This window comes from Equus caballus, chromosome 14 (genome assembly GCF_041296265.1).
Source record: "Equus caballus isolate H_3958 breed thoroughbred chromosome 14, TB-T2T, whole genome shotgun sequence".
In the NCBI taxonomy this organism is placed as follows: Eukaryota; Metazoa; Chordata; class Mammalia; order Perissodactyla; family Equidae; genus Equus; species Equus caballus.
In genome coordinates, this window is record NC_091697.1 from 36,420,470 (window position 1) to 36,444,192 (window position 23,723).

General features: G+C 40.1%; 1 protein-coding gene across 8 annotated transcripts in view; it reads left to right on the forward strand.

Moving 5' to 3' along the window:
- EBF1 (EBF transcription factor 1) overlaps positions 1–23,723 on the forward strand; it is a 381,503-nt gene that overhangs the window by 328,959 nt on the left and 28,821 nt on the right. For all 8 annotated transcript variants that reach the window (XM_003362778.5, XM_001503495.6, XM_023617310.2 and 5 more), the window contains exon 11: positions 17,756–17,844. In XM_003362778.5, coding sequence (XP_003362826.1) covers positions 17,756–17,844 — 89 coding nt within the window. The remainder of the gene's footprint in view (positions 1–17,755; positions 17,845–23,723) is intronic.

The following is a 23,723-nucleotide window of genomic DNA, read 5'->3' on the forward strand; positions in this document are numbered from 1 at the left end:
TCATTGTAGGGTGGTTGGTCCAGGATTCAAATGACCTGATTTGGTTCCTACAATACCAAAGCCCAAGGTCAGGGCTGTAGCAAGTCAGGAATCTCTTTTCTGTGTTTACAGACTTATAGTCATAGTCGATTTTAGAATCTTGACCAGAGAGAATATGGTCATATTCTGAGTTTATTTCAAAAGCAAAATCAGGCTGCTGTCTAAAATGATAGTGTTGCATATTTTGGAAAATGGATCTTCCCCATGGTTTCTGATATTTTCATGACAATTTTTTAAATTTCAATAGAGCCCAAATTGTTCTTGATACAGTAAGAACTTAAATATGCTTATATCTTTTACAATGTCTTCGTCATCAGAGACATACTCTCACACCCCTCTGAGTTCAAGAGGCTACATGCTCAGTAAGAGGTACAACTGGCATTGTCCTCCCTCAGGAGGCTTGCTGCCCCTGGTGTAGAAGGGCAGTCAATCTGGGGTCTCTTCCACAGGGACCTGCCATGCTACGGTGAGCAACCTGACAACAGTCTTTTGGGGAACGCACTTCAAATCTCTGCTAAGATCTTTCTGCTCTGGAGAGAGAAAGAAAAGTGGAACTTTGAAACAGGCCAAATATTTCAGGAGAAAAATGTGCAATTAGTTTTCCTTCCCCCCTCCTTTTATCATTATACTATCCTTTTATGTCCGTGAGATTCTATTTGCAAGCCTTGTCTTCCCTCAGTAGGCACATTTGAAGCCTGCTTAACTGGTGTTCAGAGGGCAGAATGCTGTTCAGAGGGCAGTTGACTCGGAGCGGTGATGGGAGGGTGTCAGTTTTGCAAGGGCAGCATTGTTTGCTGTTCTTGCTGCTCAGCCCCAGAATGCTCGTTTGCTTGTGAAGACGAGTGCTTAATGCGCTCCCTTCCCTCTCCTGTCCCCTCCACATTCCTGCTGAATCTCACATTCCTCTAAGCACAGCCCTGAGAGTGCCAGCCTTCCCACAAGCCAGAAAGCAGAGAAGACACTGTGAAAATGGGGCATTAATGGTTTGTGAATCCGAAGATAGTTAACTGATGTGTGCTTTCAATTAAGATGAGTTTTTGAGTTAAAAGACTCCCCAGGAAGAGAAGCTTTATTCTCATTTCTGGGGGTATGAGAAGTTAATGAAGAAAGCATATCAGAATTCCACCCATGTTACCCAGAGCTGCCTCAAGATTCCAGTTCTCAAGGTACTTGATTAAGGAAAATTTGCCAGGTGAGATTAAATAAACTAGAAGAGGTGATAAAGGAGAATTGTGTCATTTCTCATCTTTTTTATGGGTGACATCACCACCATACACCTCACCAAAAATGACTTTGAGCTTAAGTAAAAAGTTTCCCGTTTTAAACTTAGGTCTGATCGGAGTCAAGTTTTATTATAGCAGATGTGGATATACGTTTATATTTTCAAGTCGAAGCCAGATGGTTTTGCTTGAGGCATCTTTTGTTGTTTGTTTTCTTCTGTGTTGCCCTGAAGGGAAAGATAACATCATCCTTCCAACGTATTAGCTAAATGCTTCCGCCAAGGCCGTCCAGTGTAGAGGTGGGCAGTGGGTGGGCGCTGGAGACTGACTGCTTAAGTTTGAATCCTGGTTCTGCTCTTACGCTGCAAAACCTGGGCAGGATCTGGCACCTCTCTGTCATCCTTAGGGTCTTCTCTTATGTGTAAAAATGGTTATGATAACAGTACAGACTTCATAGAGGTGGCTACGAATTAATGGTATATAAAATAGTGCTGAGCACAGTCTCTGGCACATTGTAACTGTGCATCAGTTACTATGGGCTGCAATTCTTACCACATTTTCATTACAAGAATTTAGATAAAGTCAGAGCACTGTTGTTTTTAATCCCAGGGGTGTTTGAAAAACAGACTTTAAGAGAGATTGGCAATGGTTTAAAAAGGGCAGACATATCGCAGAGATGCTCCATGATACTGTCAGGATCCCGGGAGCCTTTGTTGATCTTCCTTGCAGTTAGTGTCCATTTTACAAAATGGCAGGGCCATTTGGCTTTGAAATGGCCAGCAGTATAGGAGATGGATCTGGTAATTAAAATGTTGTCTGAAGGGCAGATTTGGTTGTCTTTTTCCACAGGTACAATTTAATCTCACTTTTTTTCGTTGTTTACCTGTCCCTCACCCCAGCCTAACAGCCTCAGTTATCTCATCTGTGAAATAGGAGTACCTACCTCTTGGGATGTTGAAGGAAAAAAATTTGACAGAAATAGAATGCTAAGTACCACTTCTCAATAAACAATCCTTTATTTTTAAATCAGGCCAATGTGCAAGACTGATGCAATGGACCTGGGGTGGATTGGGTTCCAACATTTGAGTTTTTATTCTGATTTAACTGTTAATGAGCTGTTGGATCTTGCACTCATCACTTAGGGTCTCCATATGTGGTTGTGTTTGCTGTAAAAGGAGAGTCTTTGCAGCAATAAAGTTCCAAAGTAGCTTGAATGGATGTGCCTTTGCCCCTCTACCTGACCGCATCAAGATCAAATTCCTGAGTTAGAAAGGAGACTTAGAAGAGTGTATACTTACCTAAAAGTTGTTTTGGTAGGTTTTGAAAAATGCAATCCCACATGTTTTATTTTGTTCTTAAAGGGTCACCGAACCTATTGTACCAATATAATCATAAAAACTTTCCAACTAGGAACAGGTCAGCAGTTTATCAAGCCTGGTCTCTGCCCCTGCAGATATATCCCAGCCCCCTGAAAAACCCAGCAACAATATCTGACACAGTGGCCTCAGGCAAAGTAAATTCCACAAATGGAGTTAAATATGTATTTCCGTTTCCTCTACATTCACTTGCCTCCAGTAGGGCTGGGCAGATTGGAGAGAGAGAATATAGAAGGAAGGCACTTCCTTTTCCTTGTTCCCATTTATTATTTAAGTTGCTCCATCGTTCCCATCAATTTAGAGAAAACTGGAAGATTCAGTTTGGAGAACTTCAGTTTATACTTTCAGTTTGAAGGAATCAGAGTGTCCAGGGGAGTTGGTACAGGAACATTGTCTTCTTGAAACACAAGATGGCATTTCCGAAGGCTGACAAGGCTGGGGTGACTGTCGTGGTGCCCACTTGGAAAACTAGAATTGTTAGAAGTGGTTTGTTTGGCTGCCAGGCCTGCTTCTGGGGATGCCTCTGAACTCAATGATTTAGTCTCTAAACTTAGTCTGTCATCCTCTCCACCCATAAAGAGCCAATTTTCCCTACAAACAGCTGTACCCATTTCTAAAGAACCATCAGCGTACACAAGAGTACTTGTAACTCCATGCAAGTTGCTGTCATTGAGAATTTAACCTGTAGAAGTCACTTTTATTAGTAAAAATTAGTCCAGTGTTACTCTAGCAGTGGTCTGTGACTAATGCTATTCTCCAGCAGCATCCTGTCATAAAGTCTGCTCATGATGCACATCCGTTAGGAGAACCATTTGCAACTCTTAGAAGGGCTAAACAGAGGTATTAACCAAATGTCTTCCCAAGAGCTGCAAATAACCAACAGCAGCACTAATAAAAAGTTAGTTATGACGTACTTAAATATGGACTGTGTCGTGCCATCCTTAAAAGCTCTTGGCATAACTTTGACTGAGCCTCTCTCCCACCCCCTGCACTCACCCACCCATGGTATTTTATGTGGATTGGAGAAGCCTCTCCAGCACTTGTGACAAGAAGTGAAAGATCACAGCCTGAAAGTAGAGGCTAGTTTGTATCTTCTGTTTACGTTAGTGGACTACCAGAGTGTTAGCTCACAGATCGGCAGCAATAGCCAGCTTTTCCTTCACCTCCTGGACAGTTTGGTCCTTGTTCCATTTAGACCTCCCACTTCCTTCTCTCTCCTTCCATTTAGAGAACAGATTATGCCAGAATGGTGATTGCTGTCTGATGCAGTTTCTAGGTCCCCTTTCTTTGGGGCCTAAATTCAAATGGGAATCTAGAAGCCTTTGGGTCAATAATTTCGTGACTGGTCCGTTCTCTTTAGCTCTTGAGAGTTGACATAGGCATTACTGGGATAAATTCATTAAAGTGCTTTTAAACGGAGACTCTGTAAACATATGTGACACAAATAGTCTCCTGTGCACCTGGCTTGGGTAGGTGGGTTCAAGCCTTTTCCTTGCTGAAGGTCAGAACCAGTGTCAAATTTACAGCAAACCCACTTATGATGCTTGCTGCTCCCTTTGGTTTTTATCGTCACAGTAGGTTTAACCTGACCAAGAAGTAATTACACCATTATTTTTTATGTGGTGCTTTATTACTTGCTTTTCAAAATTGGTTTCCAGCATCTCATGAGCTAATAGCAACAAATGTGTGATTGTAATGTTCACTCTGTCAGGAGATGTGGGGTTATTGCGGAAGTGGCCACATACCCATCGCCCACACAATAACTGTTACTCCGAAACAAGTGAATTGCTTAACTAAACATCTATTGATTGTAAGTCATCAGAGACCAATATTAAGACCACCAACATCCAAAAGAGAAGATGGAATTCTGGTTACATATACAAATGTATTTTGTCAATATTTTGTGGCAAGGAGGGAGGCTCAGTCCTCCATGGTTCACAAGTCCAAATCTAGTGTGGGTAGGAAACAGTAGAACCTCATTGGAGTGACTCAAGTGATCAACTTGTTCCATCTACTTTTCAAAAGACAAGCATTAAGACTGGGAATAGGGAAAATCAAGAGCCATGGGAAATCCCATCATCCTCACCCCTCCTACTATACTCACAGGAATTGACCAAATCTAAAAGTGAACTTGACATCATAGCTTTTATTTCAGGGCATCTGGAGTTCTATGCTTTTCTTTAGGACTAAGGTGACTCCAATCTCGGACTGAGTGTCCTCTACTCTTTTTTTATGCCTCTTGTAATTAGCTAAGCTTCAGTTGGGCAAACAGGTTTGCCAACCACCCTTACTTATTTGGTATGTTCAGATCTTTGTATTGGGGATTATTGAGTGAGACAAAAGAAAACCAGAGCCTTAGGGGTAAAGCATTCATGAGTCTCCATCTTGGAGTGGTCTACTCTGACAGCGTTTCCTCAACCTCTCCTGGTTGATTACCCAGCTACACTAGACGGTGTGGACAATTTTAAGGTCCTCGTTTGATTTCAGTGACGTTATTCTCTCTTAGTAGTCTTTCTACTGTTTTGACCTGCCTTTGTCCTTTTTGTCTCTGAATCTTTAACTATTCCTTAACTGTTAGTGTTCCTCATTGTGCTGTCTGTCCTTGGTTCTCTTCTCGCACCAATGGTTTCAGCTGTTGCCAATATCTTGACATTACCCTTAATATTAGTGACATCTTTGATCTTTTTCCTGAGTTGCAGTCTTTTATTTCCAACTGTCTACTAAATTTTTACATAAATGTCCTATGGGCACCTAAAATTCAGCATTTCTGAAATTGAACTCATGATCTTTTCCTTCCATAAATAATTTTCTTCTTGCATTTTTTTATCCTGCTAAATGGTCACTCTATCCACTCAGTCAGAAAAATTAGAAATGTCAGAGTTGTCCTCCATTCTTTCTAATCCCTCACGTCCAAGATGTTACTGAAGTTATGTAAATTCTGTTCTAAAATATCTCTGAAATCTACCTTTCTCCATGACTGCTTCATCATTAGTTGGTCTTTCATTTTTCATTTGGATTATTGCATAGTACTGACTTTAAAATCCATCTTTTATTGGACTCCTATGGTTATACCTTTAAAAATAGATCTGATTGTATCACGTCTATGATATGGAAGACCTTAAATAATTCCTTGTTGCCTACCAGATGAAGTTCTTAGTAAGACATTCAAGGTGAATACTGTTGTTCATGGTTATTCTTCAACACTCTACTCCCAATGTATAAGCTATGCTGTCCGCAAACTGGAATGTCCATCCTTATTTGAACACGTCATGTCTTTTTAAATCTCTATGCCTTTGCTCATGCTGTTCCTTTTGCCTCAAATGCTTTCCCCACCTTTTTCAGTAGAAAAATCCCATTTATCCTTATACATCCAGCTCAAACATGACCTCTTCGGTAAAGGTTTCCCTGACTCCACTATAGAGAATTATTTTTCCTTCTTCTATGCAGTGTGCTATTAGTACATTAGTAATGCTACAGTTTTGTATCTTTTTGATTAGCTGATTACTGGCGTGTCTCTCCACTGGATTATGCACTCCTCAAGGGTATCTCACAGTGCCTAGAAGTTTTTTTCAAGCTGAATCATCTCCATATGGGGATGCATAGGAAACTGAACCTGGGTTGTACTTCTCTTTTTTCATCTTCTTAAACATATGGTCCTGTATGTAGCAAGCATCCATTTTTATTGAATTAATTAAGCAATATAAAACATCCCAAGTCTGGGGAAAAAAATGCCATCTTAATTAGGTATCTTCTACCTATTTTTTGTTCCCATTTGGTCACAAGATTTATATTGTTTTGAAACAATTGTGTCCTATTCCAGATAGAGCTTTATTTCAGGGTAATATTTGAGAATCAGAAGTGGTGGAATTCTTTGAACTACACTTTCAAATTAGTGTAAGTGGGGGAGGAAAGGCTGAACCTGAACAAGTGAAAGATACCTGATGTTCTCCCAGAACACTGCATCCTCATTTTATATTTATCACATTTTTTTTTAGCATTCTGTTTATGTCTTTCTGCCCCTCTAGACTCTGGAGTTTCTTGAGAGTGGAGAATATGTAAATACGTCTGAGTAATCCTGTATTCCCCACATCTGCCCCTCTTTCTAGCACATGGCACAAATTCTATTATTAGTAATAGCAACTGCCCGTTGAGTATTTATTATGTGCTAAGCACTGTGCAAATAGTACCACATCACGTCTTCACTTTACAGATAAGGAAGACTTAAAGAATGTGGCTTTTCCAGAAAGCACATAGCTGGCCAGTGATGTAGCCTGGATGCAAAGCTAGCTGTGTCTTACTCCAAAAGGGCTGGAACAAAGGGAAGAAGAGTGTACTATTAAAGAAATGGAAGTCAAATGAAGCCTGGAGCAGGTGACAAAGGTTTCCACGGGACGTAAGTTAAGACAAAGAAAAGGACTAGAACAGATTACATTTAGAAGGATATATGGGGAGCAAGAAGAGCGTTGGAAAAGTCCTGGAGGCCACAATTATGAGAGACCTGTTCTGGAGGCCTCCTGGTTGCTCTGATTTGGCTGTTCTGTCAAAGAGGTTAAGAGCAGGGCTTGAGGGGCACACTGCCTGGATTTGAATCTCTGGCCTTTCACTTGTTAGCTCTGTGAATTTAGGCAAGCTGTTTCACTCCTCTGAGCCTCAGCTTCCTTCTTATATAATAGGAAGACCAATAATACTTCATTTTAGGGTTGTGGTAAAAGTTAGGTTAATTCATGTGAAGTGCTTGGCACATAGTAAGTTGTTAGGAAGTGTTAGCTGGTGCTGCTCTTATCATCATCATCATCATCATCATTATTATTATTAGAAAAGACACAGTGAATGACAGCAGTGGATCCTTGTAGCATCTTATCATTTAATTAATTCTGTGCTTCTGAGTGGATCCATGTTCTCTAAACTTATGCACCAAAGTGCCCTAACAAACTTACAGGGGTGCTGTGGGGTATTTTAAATTTGAGGGAAACCAGTGATACTTTAAGTCTATCAGATACCACGCAAACTCCCATTTCAAGGCAGTTCGCAGATCAACATTAGACTGCACTGCCTTCTGTGGTGTCACAGCTTTGCGAAGCTGACTTTTCAGCAGTTAACTGTGGTCAAGAGGAAGCGTCGTGTGCAGATGCATGCAGACAGAAAAGAAGGTGTAGACGTCCGATCGTATTCCAAGCTTTGAGAAGTGTTGCAGTGACAACAGGAGCACGCATCCCATTAGTAAGTGATTGTGATTATTTTATAATGAAATAAAAATATTATGATTTTTTTGGTTTCAATTTCTTTATATATTTTTTTCGAATGGCTACTAAGTTGTTAGGATATAAATATTAAGCTGTTGGGAGCTAAGTGGTTAATAAACAGAACTATTGGGCATTTCTTTTGGCTTAGAGGCACTGTGAAAAGATTGCTGAGACCCCCAAGATACTGCCACTGAGAAAGTTTGAGAAGCTCCAGAGTAGACAGTGAGTAAAGATTAATCAGAATGTGTGTTAAGGCTAAAAGGAAAGGGTTTCAGATTCAAACGTTCAGGTAGAGGAGACTTTCTAGCTGAATCTAAGGCTAATGATATGGAGAAATAATAATCACTTAGGTTGGGTCAATACTGAAGAAGGCCGACTTCATTTATTTGGTATCAGGTGCTATTTAGGTTGGAGTTTAGGCTGATAATAACATCCGTGCTTATCTACAAGACCATTGTAGCTCTCTACATAGCATACTTGTTGTAAGTTCTCTTAGAGTCCATTAAAACGGAACCAAATAATCGCTTAATCCTCTAGTATCTTCCAGTTACAAGTACTTTCCTGTCTTATTAGTGAAATTAATGGATTATTTGGAATCACTTTTGTTGGAATTTCTTCCCTTCCCAATCTGTCTGCAGAGCTCTGCTATAACTTCTGAAACCTGCCCACTGGTTTAGAAGGAATGACTGTGAACAGTGGGGGTAGTTTTTTGAGTGGTTTCATAAAACCATAATATTAACAATCTCATGTAGGACCTCGGCCCAGAACCATGTGCTTGGTTAGTACGAGGCTCAGAGAAGGTTTCTTAGCTTTGGAGCCTGACTCAGTGCTGTTTCCTGCTGAGAGCCATAAGTTGCTGGTAGCTTGTTCTTGGAAAGTAATAAGTATTGTTGTTTAGCAATTGTGTTGTTGAAATTCAGCTCCACTATGTCTGACAGTATTTATCTAAAATACTTTCCCTGGTGCGTGTTCAAGTTCCAGTAAACCGTGTCTTATTGTGCGACCTTTTCATTTTCCAGTGAAAAGGGATCAGCTCGTCAGATAAAAGCTACAAGCCAGAGTACAGGAAAAATGCGTGCTCAGAAAATCCAAGCATGATTGAAAACAAGATGTGTTAAATCAATGCGGTTTATCGCCTGCCTATTCCCGGCAATTGCTGTTCTAAACTCATTCTGAACACACACCGGATGATAAAAGAACGATGTCAAGCGCTCGCTGGGGTGGGAACCAAGAAAACATGTTTATAAGACAGCCTGGTGATTTTGCCCCCTTGATAACAGTTATTGTCAAAACTCTTTGGGAAGAAATCTGAAGAACAATTATAGAAGGAATATTACTCTTGTTAGATGAGAAGATATGCCAGTAGGGAAGAAAAATTAGGGATTTATCTTTAAACATTAAGAAAGAAAGACAGTGTGTTGGTCTTCAATACTTAAACACCATCATCCATTACAGAGCAAAAATCATCCTCTTCTTGTTCAAATGAGCAAATCTGGCTTTGAAACCTAATTATAAATGATCCAATTTTTTTTTTTAAAAATCCAAAGTGGAAAAGATTGAAAGGCGAAAAAAAAAAAAAGATGAAGACCTTCAAGTTTCTGTTTGCTTGAAGGATTTAATTTTAGTCTTAAACTTGCATCAAATTTGGAAATCTAAATTAAGACTCCTGGAAGACCAAGCTGTTCAGAGCACATCGTATGCAATAACAGGGACACCTTTTCTCATCAGCTTCATTACAATTAGTGGTACAGTTTTCCCTAATTCTTGGGCATTCACCTACTTCCCATTTTAGATAGAGTGTAACCCTCTAGGGCAAGAAAGGGGTCTGTTTATGAAGAGACGCTCCACTTCTGCCAGTGACTTCTTGCCAAGGATCTTCTAGAAAATACCAACTGGTTGGGGTATGAAATAAGCTGGTTTAATGTATCTCAACAGCATTATGTATCTTTTTTTCCCAAAAGACAAATCAACTTTTGAGATCCAAACTCAGACCTATAAATAGAACCTGATGAGACCAAATAAACGTAGTTTTCTTGATCATTTTTTGGGCAAATTTAAAATACCAGGGTGGCCTCCCCAAAAGGTTTGTGTGTTGACGGGGTGAGCTTTAATTAAAGAAATCAGGCCAAGTGACGCGTTCACCTATGTGAAGTCAGGAGTCTGGGCACAAGTATTCCTCCTAGTGCTGGATTTCTATTTCACAGCTAGTCAAAAAAGGAGCCATTTAATTGATTTGGTAGCAGGACTTGTCAATATACTGCAAATTGAGATTCATCAGTATTAAAAATAAGATAGTCATCTTGAATAATGAATAAAACACTGAGGCTTCTGTTCTGATTTATGTAGCCAGCTCTTTCTGTGCCTCAGTTTCTTGTCTTTGAATTGGGAGTAATAATTTTTGACACTCATGTCAAGGGCCTATTGAAGGAATCAATGAGATAATGTCTATAAAGCACTTTAATATTACTGGGAGAAGGGTTTTATGTGACCTCAGGATATGTTTAAAATGACACTTCTACAAGTAATCATTGTAATCTTAAGGTCTATTAAAAACCTTTAGAGGGTCTCATAACTTAGAGAATAATTGAGTGCAGGATGCAAAATCTTAAAAATTAGTTTTCTTTTACAGATGCTTTTAAAAGTAACCTGTCAAAGTGTAATTTGGTATAAATTTTATGAAGGACAGTTAGGGAATATATGTATCAAAAGACTTGAAATGTGCATATTCTTTTATCCAAGAATTTCTCCTGAGTGTTGTTCCTTATAACACTTCTTAAATCAGTGAAAATTTTTGGGGAAAAAATACATCTCCATTAACAGGGGATTTGTTACATAAATTATGGCCATCCATGTAATACAATATGCTACAACCATTAAAAAGAATAAAGTAGATATAAATATATATGTAATCTATATTTATATAAAACAGTATTGTGAAAATGTCTGAAAGCATACATACTAATATAAATAGTGATTATATATGAGTGGGGATATTATGGGGCTTTTTTCCTTTTTTTGTGTTTCTTTTGTAATTTCTATACAGTAAGAATGTATTCTTTTTACATTTAGAAAAACAGTAAAGCTCCTGCCACTTTGAAAAACAAAGGCAAGTCTCTCTTAATTCTTTCTTCCTGTTCTTGATTGCTTTTGCTTCTGGAAGAGTTATTAATTCCAAACCTAGGCACGTTCTTTGCATTCCAAGCAGCACTCCTCAGGGTCTTCCATCTCTTTCTCCAAGAGCCCCTGCATTTCCTCCTCCTGGGCTGTGATCCACTCTCCAGCTCACCTTCTCTCTTAGTCTTTGCTTTGCATGCTCCCCTGGTCCCCCTCTTTGTACAGAGGACTTAGCCACAAAAGCCAGCTAATACCTCTGATTGTACCTTGGGTGGAGAGAGGTCTTACTTCTTCGCTTGATTTTTGAATCTCAAAGTTGTTGCCACACATCAAGAGGTTTGAAGACGACAAATAAGAAGTCAGGGCAGGTTCAAAGCCAGTTTGGAAATTCTCCTTTGGCTCCTATACTGGTAAATTCTGCCCATGTTGGCGTCATCCTGACACCCCTTCTGGTTCAGTTACAGCTTTCTACAGTTCCCTGAGCCTCTTCCCGAAGCTCTCCTGAACCTCGCTGGCTCTTGAGGCCTGGCGCCGGGCTGTAAAAGCATTTCGCGCTGAAAGCAGGGGCTCCACTTGCAAGGGGTTGGGTTTTAGTTTTCTTGAGGAGTGTATCCCTTCCACAGAAGAGACAACCTGGAATACCACTTGAGCACTAAACATCTAGGCAGGTAATGAAATAGCCAAATGGCTGGAAATGTAACAAATTTCTTCATTAACCATATTTTTGGCTCTTGTTTAGGTTTCTGGTTGATTTTGTGGTTTATATATTTTAAAGTCAGTCTTAAAGATAGGTTTGTGAAGATAACTTGCTGTTTTATTGTTTACCTCTGGTCGTTAATTTAGTGACTGAGGGAAAAATGGGGCCATTATGGAAGGAAAAGGCTCTGCCTAACACATATGTAATAACTCTCATGCGCAGAATGGATCTGCCTCGAAGGGAAATGCTCTGCTGTTACTCCTTTGGTTCAAATAGAGAGTAGTCACCAGGGAAGCTTGGAGACCCAGGTGCTGGTTTTATCATTGCCTCTGCTATGAGGTTTTATTTATTACTTGGCATAGAGTCTAGATATTTGTTTGGACATTAAATGGCAATAGAATATAAATATTACCTTCCTAATATCTGCGTTTCTTTTTATTTCCAGTCAAAATGACATCATGTCACACAACCATTAAAAAAAGGAAATTAAAACCCCAGAAATATGTTAAAGCGCTACAGTGAGTGGCTGAGCTATAAAAGCAGGGAACTCTGCGCGCTGATGTTGGAATGGCACCCAACGCTCTTTTCCCCTGATGTTTGGGAACACAACTCTCCACCCTCTCATTTCCTTTGTTTCCAAGAATAAGTATTCAAGAAGTTAAGGAAGACGGAGGAGTGATTTCCCTAAAATGAAACTCTGAAAAGAGAAAAATCCATTTTCCTAACTGAGAATGCATTCATCTTGACTACATGATTTTAATTTGCAAATAAGTCCCCTTAGAGAGAATTTTCTATATTTGATGTGTTTGTGAAGTGGATTAAAGAAAAAAAGACTAAAGGCATGAGAAGGCCACAATTCACATATATATCTGGTTAGGATTTACTCATTACCAGATGTTTTAAATGCATTTTGTAATTTTGTCTTTACTACTAGTGCTTAAAATCTAGTTGTATTATTCTAAATTTTCTTTGCATATAGTATTTGATGGTGCGTGAACATTTGGACACTGTGAATAATAGCTTTGTATAACCAAAGCTGTTCTGTCTTGACCAGAGCTTCAATTGAAGCCCAAAGGAGAAGGGTTCTGCAGAGACTGGTTTTGCATAGAAAGTGACTGGTTTCCTTTAGGGGAGTCTGAGATTATGAGATTGTGAAGGAACCCAAAGTCATTTATAAGCAGTCCCAACACAAAGCCAATTAAGTGGTTTGATTTTTTTAACCATTTAATTAACTTCTACTTTTTGAAAAATAATGACTTTGATGCAGCTGAAATGCCAGGCCCATGCATATATCCCTTGTTTGCTACCAGGATCTGTTCTCCAGTGTTATACCATAGCTGTGAATGAGAGGACCTCTCCGAAATCTCAGCGATGAGCCTGCCCTGCGAGCTTGCTCTGCTGTGTAGAAGCATTTGATCTTGCTTCTTATGCGTTCATAGAGCAGTTTCAGACCTACTGTAGTAGATGTACTCAGCTCCATAAGGTCCTACTTAGGCTTATTCAGCTAATACGTATCTGCCTCTAAGTTTGAACAAGACAGTGGAAGACATCTTGAATTCAAATGTTTGTGGTTCCCCAACAGCCTGATCACTCTTGAAATCCATGTGTCTCTGTTAAGTGCAGTGTGACCCTGGTGAAGGCTATGTCAGAACCAGAAGTGGAGATGGTGACCCACCATCTGACCATGAGGGAGGCAAGAGAATAGATTCCTGAAGCCGGGTCCTGAGAGTCGCAGCTGCATTGCAACTCTACAAAAGTAGTTCATCTATCTTTTTGGGTTGGATTATGTACACCTTTCAGAAAGCGTATTTTTGAGGGCTTATGGTGTTGTGACACAAAACAGTTCCTGCAAATGCTATCTGAACACATGATAGGCACTAAAACTGATTATTGAATCCGTGGAGAATTTATTATCTTGTGGAACTTTTTAAATGCCCACATTGATCCCATTTTATTCTGCTGATTTAAAACTCGAGGCTTTTCTTATTTGGGATTATGGATTTCTTCTAAACGTCTGAACCTCCCTTATTTTGTTACCATCGCTAACTGGTCTCGGATGACACCCTCTCAAAGCCTCTTCAGAGAGAGAGGACTAGGTCTTGAGAAGCAGGACCACAGAAGCTGCTCTCATCATTGCATTCCCTTTGCAGTTTACGGCTTCATCTGTTTTTTCTTTTTTCAACCTAAGATGCTCATGCTTCTTTATTTGTGGTTAATTATGCCCAATTAAGTTTCTTTTCTTTCTCTACTAGGTTCTCGGAATTTTCCCAAGTTTTAGAGGAAAAAAATCGATTAGTCCCCTTTCTGCTGGTGCTCCCTGAGCCCTATGCTTGAATACAATGAGGTCACTTTGTTGAAGGATTAACTTTATATTACATTCTTGCAGAGTAGATGTATGTCCCTAAGGTACGACTCCCCCCACTGATGAAATAAATATACCATTCTTTATGATTCCTCCCTGTTACCCTCTCTGTTGATTTTCAGAAAGTTTATGAATAGTCACATATTTATACAACTGGCCAAAAGTATACTACTTATTTTTCTTATGGTCTGTAATAACCTATGCAAGGTTATTAAAGAGTATACAGACCCCTTTTAAGGCATAGTTTCTTATGTCATTACTTTATACAAGCAGGTCAAATTGCATCTCAGCCACAATCTCTTGCTCTTAACCTTTTTCTCTGATTATAAAAGTAATATATATTCATTGTGGAAAATTTAGACAACGCACAGCACAAGAGAAGGAAGAAAAGCACTTCAAGACTCACTTCTTAGAAATGACTACTGTTAGCCAGTTTATACACAGAAACGTTTTCTGTACGTTCATTTAAAAAAAAGTAATCAGGGGCTGGCCCAGTGGTGCAGCGGTTAAGTGCACATGTTCCACTTCAGCGGTCTGGTTTTCATCGGTTCGGATCCCTGGTGCGGACATGACACGGCTTGTCAAGCCATGCTGTGGTAGGCGTCCCATATATAAACTAGAGGAAGATGAGCACGGATCTTAGCTCGAGGCCAGTCTTCCTCAGCAAAAAGAGGAGGATTGGCAGCAGATGTTAGCTCAGGGCTAATCTTCCTCAAAAAAAAATAATAATCGTATGGTATGCATGTTCCTGTATTCTGCTTTTTAACCTCAATATATATTATTTCAGTAAAGATTTTTTTTTTTTTGTATTCCATTGCTTTTGACGACTGCATCATATTCCATTCCATGAGAGTGAGATAATTTAACCATCTTCCTCCCTAGACATTTCATCTTCCAGGTTGTTATTCTTTTAAAGTAACACTCTTTATGGCCCCTCTCACTCAGTAATTGGCTTAATTTTTTTCCCTAATCAGTGCAATCAGAGAAATCATCAGGCACCTTCAAATTTAATACCACAAGCTTTGTCTTGCATATCTTTAGTTGTTATCTGCATCTACAGCACTGGACAACGCCATTGTAATATTCAGTACATAAATTGAGGTCAGGTTAATAGATTTGAAAATATGAGCGTAGAGCAAATGATAAAGGCATGGGAAATAAATTAAAGGCCTTTGTCTTAAGTCTGAAATATTTCCTCCCACGTAGTGTACTTCCATAGAGTAGATGCTTATTTTTCTTTGAATAATGAGTTTACTATATCTAATTCAATTACTCTTTGTGGCAACAGAATGACTTCTCGTCAGCTCCTTAGCTATTAGTTCCATATGATGTTTGAATCAGTTCTTTTAATTGCAGATATTAAGTGTCACTCATTCCGCTGTGAGTTGTCCGTATGGCCAGAGAAACACATCCTCCCCCCAATACATCAGACAGTCGTTCAATTAACAACTGCTGGTTTCTTGACACAGTAGGAATTAATTTATTATGCAAACAACTGAAGGGGTGGGTCAACAATTCAAGTTTTATTGGTGGCTTAGCCTGAAAAATAAAACCAAGAATTAGAATTTTCAGGATGCTGAATTATGTCTTCAGATATTAAAATGATACATTTAATTGTCTAAAGCTATTTTTATGGCTAAACATCTTTGTTGGCAATTAGTATTATGAGTGGGAGATGAATGTGATATATAACGTAAACCTAGGTGCTTATTCCCGTCACTCTCATGCATTTCTTGATTAAATACCATGGATTTTACGAGTAACAGCTTCCCCGCATAAAGGGTTCTATGGCTTTTTCTCTAGACGTCTAATTTGAAAAAAGGATTCTTCTCAAGGGCTTAGAAAGTAATTCATAAAATGGGAGGAATAATAAATATTGTGCCTTAACTCCTGTGCTGGTATTGATAGAGAGATTTGGTGCACCTGGGGATAATTTTGGTTAATTTCCACAAGAGGCAGGTTGAAAGTTTACTGTTTAGAATGGGGGAAGAGAGAGAAATACCTAAATCTCATACTTGCAAAAATGATTACATTCTCTTAAATGAAAACGCTACTCTATTAACAACTTCAATAAGCATTGCATTTGGGGAAAAATCTTTTTAATAAAAAGTTACCTGAAGTTCACTCCAACTTAAAATATACAAGTGAGGAAAAAGTACTTACTCTGATTTATGTGTCTTTGGGAAGTGTAATTATTGGCTTTTTACTCACCTATGTAAAACAATGTACTTTTGTAAATGGATTTCTGGCCACTTTACGCAGCCTTTTTTTTTTTTTTTCCTTTTTTTTCTTACATAAAAAGTAAGCACTGTCAATCAAGGAATTTTAAGGTTTATTTCCTCTTTAGAAATGATTGATAGCCTTTTAGATTTACAAGTTGACAAGTTAAAGGGTTCTATTGGTATAATTATGTACTAAATTCACAGTCTTTCAATTTAAATGTCCTTTTAAAACCACAAGATTATCATACCTGTATTTTGAAAAGTGGGCCAGTCAGTTTGGGTTGGTATACAAATTGCTTCCATTAGCCTTGGGACCTATTTGAATTTAATACAGTTTTTTAAAGTTAGTAGTAGTGTGGATCTTACTTTTAGAATTTAGGTTAATGGAAATGCATTGTAAGTAAAGCATGTGGCAACTTGTTTTCTAATGTATAGCTAAATGTCAGAACTACAAAGACTGTCTTTTTATTCAGTATGAGAGAAAATATGTGGTTGAATACTTTGGTTACACTAAAAAAGAAAAGAAGAACAAAACCCACCCACCCACCCATTACTTAGAGGATGTGGGGGATATGGGTAGAGGATGGAGCTGCCACCTTTCCTAGTCAGGTGAGGAAGGCTGAAGATGTTTCATATCCTGAGGAAGAATTTTGAAAATGATAGAACAGTCGTCCATTTTGCATCATGTTTAATTTAAGGATGCTTTGGAAAGGGTGTAGACAATGGGTACAAGACCCATTGTCTCCAAATATTATTACAGGTTTGCTCTTCTTTTAGACTTTTTAAGACTTCTTGGAGACCCAGCTGCTCTAAGCTAGTTCTCCACAGAGGCTGGTCTCTTTCCTGAAATAATGTTCATGGTGGGAATCAGTCTGCCATTTTAGATGTGAGGGTGTTGTCTAAGGGCGTTTTCAATACCCATCTCTCTGCAGGCTCTATCTAGGGTAGGATAGGCTTTCTGTGCCGGCAAGATCCAGCCTCCCCTGCCCGCACCACACTCTTGCAGGCTTAATTGCCACAGAAGGTGCTGAGATACTGTATCTCCTGAGGTTCATTAGAGATTTTTCATTAAGCAAGTGCTTTTAATTCTCCTGCTGTTTATAATCTGTAGATACCCTCAGGCAAACCCCTGAGCATTTTGACCTGGCATCTGACTAAAGTGAATCCTCAAACCTCACATCAAACACCATTTTATTTTCTATTTTCATTAATGTAAGGAATATAGAGTTTGACCAAAAGAACAGAGTTCAAGACCTGCTACTAATGTTCTTTTGAGCGAGCCACTGCCCATCATGGTAGATAGCAGAAGTAGATGGTGGGAACGTTCAGCAAAGGGATCATTCGTCAGATCATTTTATGGTCTAATTCAAAAGCATCAATTAAATTTTGGATTTCCAAGTTATTTCCACACCATCGGTGTTGCAAAGCGTGTTCTATTTTATTTCCTGACATTGTTCTAATTGTGTGCCTTCTTCGTTGCAGCGCTCAACGAACCCACCATCGATTATGGTTTCCAGAGGTTACAGAAGGTCATTCCTCGGCACCCTGGCGACCCTGAGCGTTTGCCAAAGGTCAGGATACCTCCTCTTTGGGTTGTGGTCTCTGGAAACTTGGGCTTGGGTGATTGGCAGAAAACTTTGCCACTGATAAAAATTAGTTCATAGATAAGCAACTCAATATTCTTGTGCTTTGTGTGTTTGGTACTATAAGGTAAGCAGTAATAAAAGGAGCAAGCACTTATGTGCCAAGTGATGTACTTATTTTTACATACACTATGTCATTTATTCCTCTCGAAAGCCCTCTCAGGTTTGTACTATTACCACCTCTATTTTAGAGAAGAAAATAATCAAGCAAAGAGAGCTTAAATCATTTGCCCAAGGTCACACAGCATGTAAATTGCTAAACTGAGCTTCAAACCTATACAGCCTCGCTCCAAAGTCCATGTTATTAATCACTACATCATACCAGTTCTCAGGAGGGAAAAGAACACTGCTTTTCTACCTAGATGAGGATCCGTACTTATCCCTGGTGAAGCTAGAGCTCAAAAAGAACATTGGTAAATCTCGCAACTGGGCAAATAAGACAGAGCTTCTTACCTCCAGAGGCATCCCACCTAATTGGGAAATAAGGCACAAATGTGAGGAATTAAACAAAAATTCAAGACAGAGTAATAATATGTCACACACCGATGTGCCATTAATTGCCAATGCAGAAAGAAGGAAATTCACATTTATTGACTACTGTTCTGTACTTGTTGTCAATGTTGGGAGTATTCCTATCTCTGAACCCAGGAACTTGGGCCCTCTGTGGGAGAGATCACCTTACACAACACAGACAACTAATCATAACAGAAGGTAATGGATACATTTAACAAAAGTGCAAACCAAGTTCCGTAAGGACGCAGAGGAGAGAACAGTTAAATGCTAAATAAGTTCAAAGTACAGAATTAGTAGAACTACCACTCACTGTTTACTGACAGCAAAATGGAATTTCATTTACTACGCAAGTGAAAACTATTATAAATTGAATGAGTAGATGAGAGGACCTCTCCTTGCCACGGTAAGTCTAGAGATATGTCACTTCTGGATCTGTCTCTCTTCATAAAACACTTAGAAAAGTGAAGTTGGCATCCTCCCTAGCTCGGCGAACTTCTTTGGGGGATCATCATCCCATCAAATCAAATCCTACCTGTGTACCTGCTGCACTGGGAGGCAAAGCCGCCCGTCAGAACAGGCTTCGTCCAGGAGAAAGCTGGCCCACAAATTCATGTACAGACGTGGGGGCTGGTGGGGTCGGGGAGGGGGTGCTATCTGCTCCAGGAAGGCAAGGGCCGTGGCAAGAAAGCGTCCATCCTCTACCGAGACCTCAGATGAAGAACCACACAGCCTTCAGTCTCAACCTTCAGCTTCCCAGAACAGCCTTACTTCCCCTGAATTTTATTCACCTTGGTAAAAACTTCTAGAAAACATTTCATCTGAGGAAGAAATCATATAATGTGTCAGTCTGTTCATACCCTTGACTTTGAAAGGGGCCTCCGTCTTACTCATCCTTCCCTTTCACCCTGACTTACTTATTCTTGGTGAGCAATGAAATAATCTAATAATAATAGTGAACGGCTCTCTTCTTCCCTAGCATAGCTGTGAGGTGGAGAGAGTTACCTTTAGGTTCCTCTGTCTGGCAGGAACCTAGCTCCCATGCGTTTCCTGTGGGACAATAATTGGTAATTTTACAGCACAGCAATATAAACAATGTGTGTCCACCCAATGGTCAGTGCCTTGGGTGTCTCAGTGGTAGAAAAAAGGCATGGGTGCAATGCCAGATTCTTCCCATTGTTTCCATTTGGGGACTGTCTTTGCTTTGCACTGGCATTTGAAGTTTCTAGAGTCTGCTAAAAGGGACTGGAGAGTCAGACTGGGTCTGGTAGAACTCAGAGTAAGGGCACCTACTAGCTATGCAATCTGGGTCAAAATTCTTTCTTTCTTCCCCCCTCCCCCCAAATTCTTTACCTCTCTGTGCCTCAACTTCCTTCTCTATCAAATGGAGATGGCAGTATTTCCTACTTCTTTAGGTTGTTATTTTAGTGACTTATTTAGCAGTCAGCAAAAGGTAGCTATGACTGTTTGCTAATTGCATTAGAGTGCGACCCTTGCTTCGGAGAGCTCATCCGTCCAATCTCTACAGAGCAAGACATCCTAATCCTGGTGACCAGTTGTGTATATAATTTATCTTCTGGGCCTCAGTTTCTTCATCTATAAAATGGGGATAATAATCCTCCCGACTTCATAGGGATCTCGTAAGGATGATAAGGGCTAATCCCATGGGTGCCCTTGGCACAGTATCTGGCCCACAGTTGCCACTCTATAAATATTTATTGAAAAGTGGAAGAGAAATCTTGTTTTAATGGTTGAAGTCTGAAGAAGCCTGGCAGTACTTTTCTTAATCATAAAGAAAGAAGAGAAATAGGAATATAGGGTTGAGTTTGTGTACTTACTTTTACAAACATTTTTATGGTTGCATATCACGTTCAGAAATGTTGAACAAATAGCACAGGCACGTGTCGCTTCATGCCCAGTGACCTGATGGTGAAATTCCCAGCCCCTTTTTCCTGGGTTTGGGAAGAGTAATCAAGGACACAATGGATTTGTGTGTTAAGGAAACACTCCACAGCTTGCATCTAGCCACTTGACCGTGCAAGGACTTTGGCTGGAGCCCACCCCAGGAAGCTCTCTGTGTGACTCAGATCAGAGTGGCTGTCCTCTTGGCTCTGAATGTTAAGGTGGAGCGAGAGTTCAAGAGCAGGGTCAGGAAGTGGCGGATGGAGCCAGCACAAGGTATTCCTGTGCACTTGGGGATTTATAATCCTGCTATCCATTGTTAGGGGGATAAAAATGGGCTCCGCCTTTCTTAGAATCATGGTCAGTGTTTGTCAAACAGGAGTGTTTCAGTGAGCCATGGACCACACACCTTAAAAAACAAACTGTGCTTTATTAAACCCATGTGTTTGTGAATAGACAAAGCTAGATTCATACAACCACCCACATATTCTGTCAAATGAAACTGCTCCAAAGACCAAGCAGACAGCCTTCCATAATAATATGCCTTTGTATGCTGGCTTGTGCTTTCTCGAAGAACTTGTACATGCTTTGTTTTATTGGAGCCCCTCTTGTGAGAGAAGTCGAGAAAGCAGACATCATGCCCGTTTACCAACTGAGAAAACGGGAGCAAGCTGAAGCCTTCTCTGTAAATTATTTTATCTCTGAAAGTCACCATTAGTGATAGTTGCTGTACACACAAATTCAAAGTACTATAATTATGCTAACCCCAGATGTTTCTGGCCTTCCTTTTTCATATGCACGTGGAGAAGGGCAGGCTAAAGTTTTTAAATCACAGCATTCTATTCTGTTTCATACAGACTTGCCTTCCTCTCTGGATCCTGGAGGGAGAGAAAGGAACATGTGACTGACTTTGGGGTGAAGGTTGACTTTTCCTATAATATAGAGGTGAGGGGGATGGGGCCTGTGTTCAATCAAAAGCTCTGAGATGCTGAAATTCTTGGTGCAATCCATAATCATTGAGCAAGAAGCTCTGTCTGTTTGGAAGGCCGGAGGTGTCTCCACCCCCTCTAGTTTGTTGGTTGTCTTCGTGAGTGGTCAGTGCGGGTGAGCGCAAGGGCAGTGAGAGCCGACCCTGAGCTGAGCCCTCTGTGTGTTAGCTGTCAATCCCTGGAAGCAGTAACATTTACTTCATGCCCACTGTGTGCCCCGCGTGGCTTTATCGAGGTTTTTGAAGAGCACAGAGACCAAGAGAATGGGTTCTCATGCCAAACAGACATAAATTGTGAAAACCAGATCTACTGCTTGGTGCAGTGACTCAACCTCCCCGTCCTCTGTTTTCTCCTTGGTGATACAGCTTGCCCCACTGTGTTGCTGTTGGGCGTTAGTGAGATCTTTACACAGAGGTCTCTGGCGTATGGCAAGGCTTCAGTAGTGAATGGGGCTACTAATCCCTGCAAGGTGGTCCTCCCCATTTCACGAGAGTCAGAGTTCCCAGAGGGCTGTGGCGTGCTACAGCTTCTCAGCTGGCAAGTGGGAAAATTAAGATTTGAACCCAGGTCCTCTGGTTCAAAAACCTCACTATCATCACTGCATTGAGTTCCGACTTTTCCCCTAGATCCACAAACCCAAATAATTCTGTCTGGAGGTGATTCGCTTCTCTCTCCTGTCCCTTGCCTGCACCTCACCTCCATCCTACTTAACCTCTCGACAGCTTTCTCTCATTTCCCCACTGAGATAGGTTGGCATGGGGACCTCCATAGGGCAAACATGTTTGTTTTTTTTTTTCTCCAAGAGCCAGTCCCTCTTTTAGAGAAAATAAAGCAGTTTGAGAAAAGTAACAAAGGCAGCATTTGTGTATTTTGCTTTATGGAGCTGAAAATATCTGGTAAATTGATCCAGTGGGAGTAATAAATACACATTACTTTATCTTGTTCCTCATGTCCTATACCCCTGAGCCTTGATAGAACAACACCACTTAATAGACTTAGAAAAGAGTAATTACACTCATTGGTTGTGTGATTTTTCAGCCCTCCCAGCCCTGCCTGACCTTCTAATTTAGCTCACCGTGTCTAACTAATGCATTTATATTCATCTTTTATGAAGCATGTATAGTACAGAATTGACTTTAGAGCCTTTTTCAAGCTGTCCTCCCAGGTTTGCAATCTGGTTAGTAGTAAGGAGGGTGGGAGCTCTCTATCCATCTCTATCCATTCGCATATCTGGATAACACATATACATGGCTCACAGCGTTTTTTTATCCTTTATGAAACATAATAAAAAGTATTTATTACATTTTTACTTTAAAGCTTTTATACATTCTAGCATTATTTACAGCTAAACATGCAGGCAAAAGATGCGAGTGTTTTAAAAATGATTACTGTTAATGTTTCTGCTTGTCAGAAGTGCTTAAATTTTCCTGCACTTTGTCTAAAAACTTAGTACTGTTGCCTTTTAAGAACAACACATTTAAAAGATCTTGCAAGTTAGATTTGCAAACACTGCTGACAGTTTGTGATGAATGATATTGCAAAATTTGCAAGATGTTTGTCATTTCACACAGTCGACATATTAAGGAATGGATTAAGAAATGCGAAACCCCTGAGGAAAACAACCATCCCAAACAAAAACCCAAACAAACCTCAACCAAACCTTGAACCCAGAGAGCACACACACCAGAATCTCTCACCCGGGTTTTCGCTCCCAACTTCCCACTCAGCCAGTGGAACCCAATTGTTCTCAGTGCATTTTCTCTCACCATATGGTCTCCTCATTACCATACACTAAGAGTCCATATGGGAAACTTGTGAAATGAACTGTATTCATTTTAACTGCCAGATGAGCAGCCTTTTGCTTTGCAAGCTTAGCTTAAGTCATCTGCTGTCTTCTTGTTGTTATGGCAACACGGCACCAATAAAAAATTCTAATCTACTGTAAGTGATCACGGTATTTTAAGTGCTTGCCTATAACTGCCCTCAAAGGGGAGGAGGAGGAGGGGTTATATCTGTCCAAGGAGCAAAGGGTTGTTCTTCATTCCAGCAGGTGTCAGTAAAGAAGCTGGTGAGATGGGGGTGAGGTGCCAGGATGGCCCTGTAGTAGATAAGGATTGTAACGGATTGCAGAGGGATGGATGGTAGCAAGGATGGATTACAGACCTTTTGGGTGGGTCTAGAAAAAACATTGAATGTCAAAAACCAGAGTGCTTCCAGCAGACACGTTGCTCTGCTGGTGTAGTGAAGCCTGCCGTGAATAAAACTCAAGGTTCTGAACTACACAGACAGCAAATCCTCATGGTAGCTTCTCCTGCATTGGCATGAGAAAAAAATCTCAGCTTCCATGAGCCTGCTCTTCCTGCACACGGGAATTAGTCATTTCCAACACCATGCTAATTAAGAGTA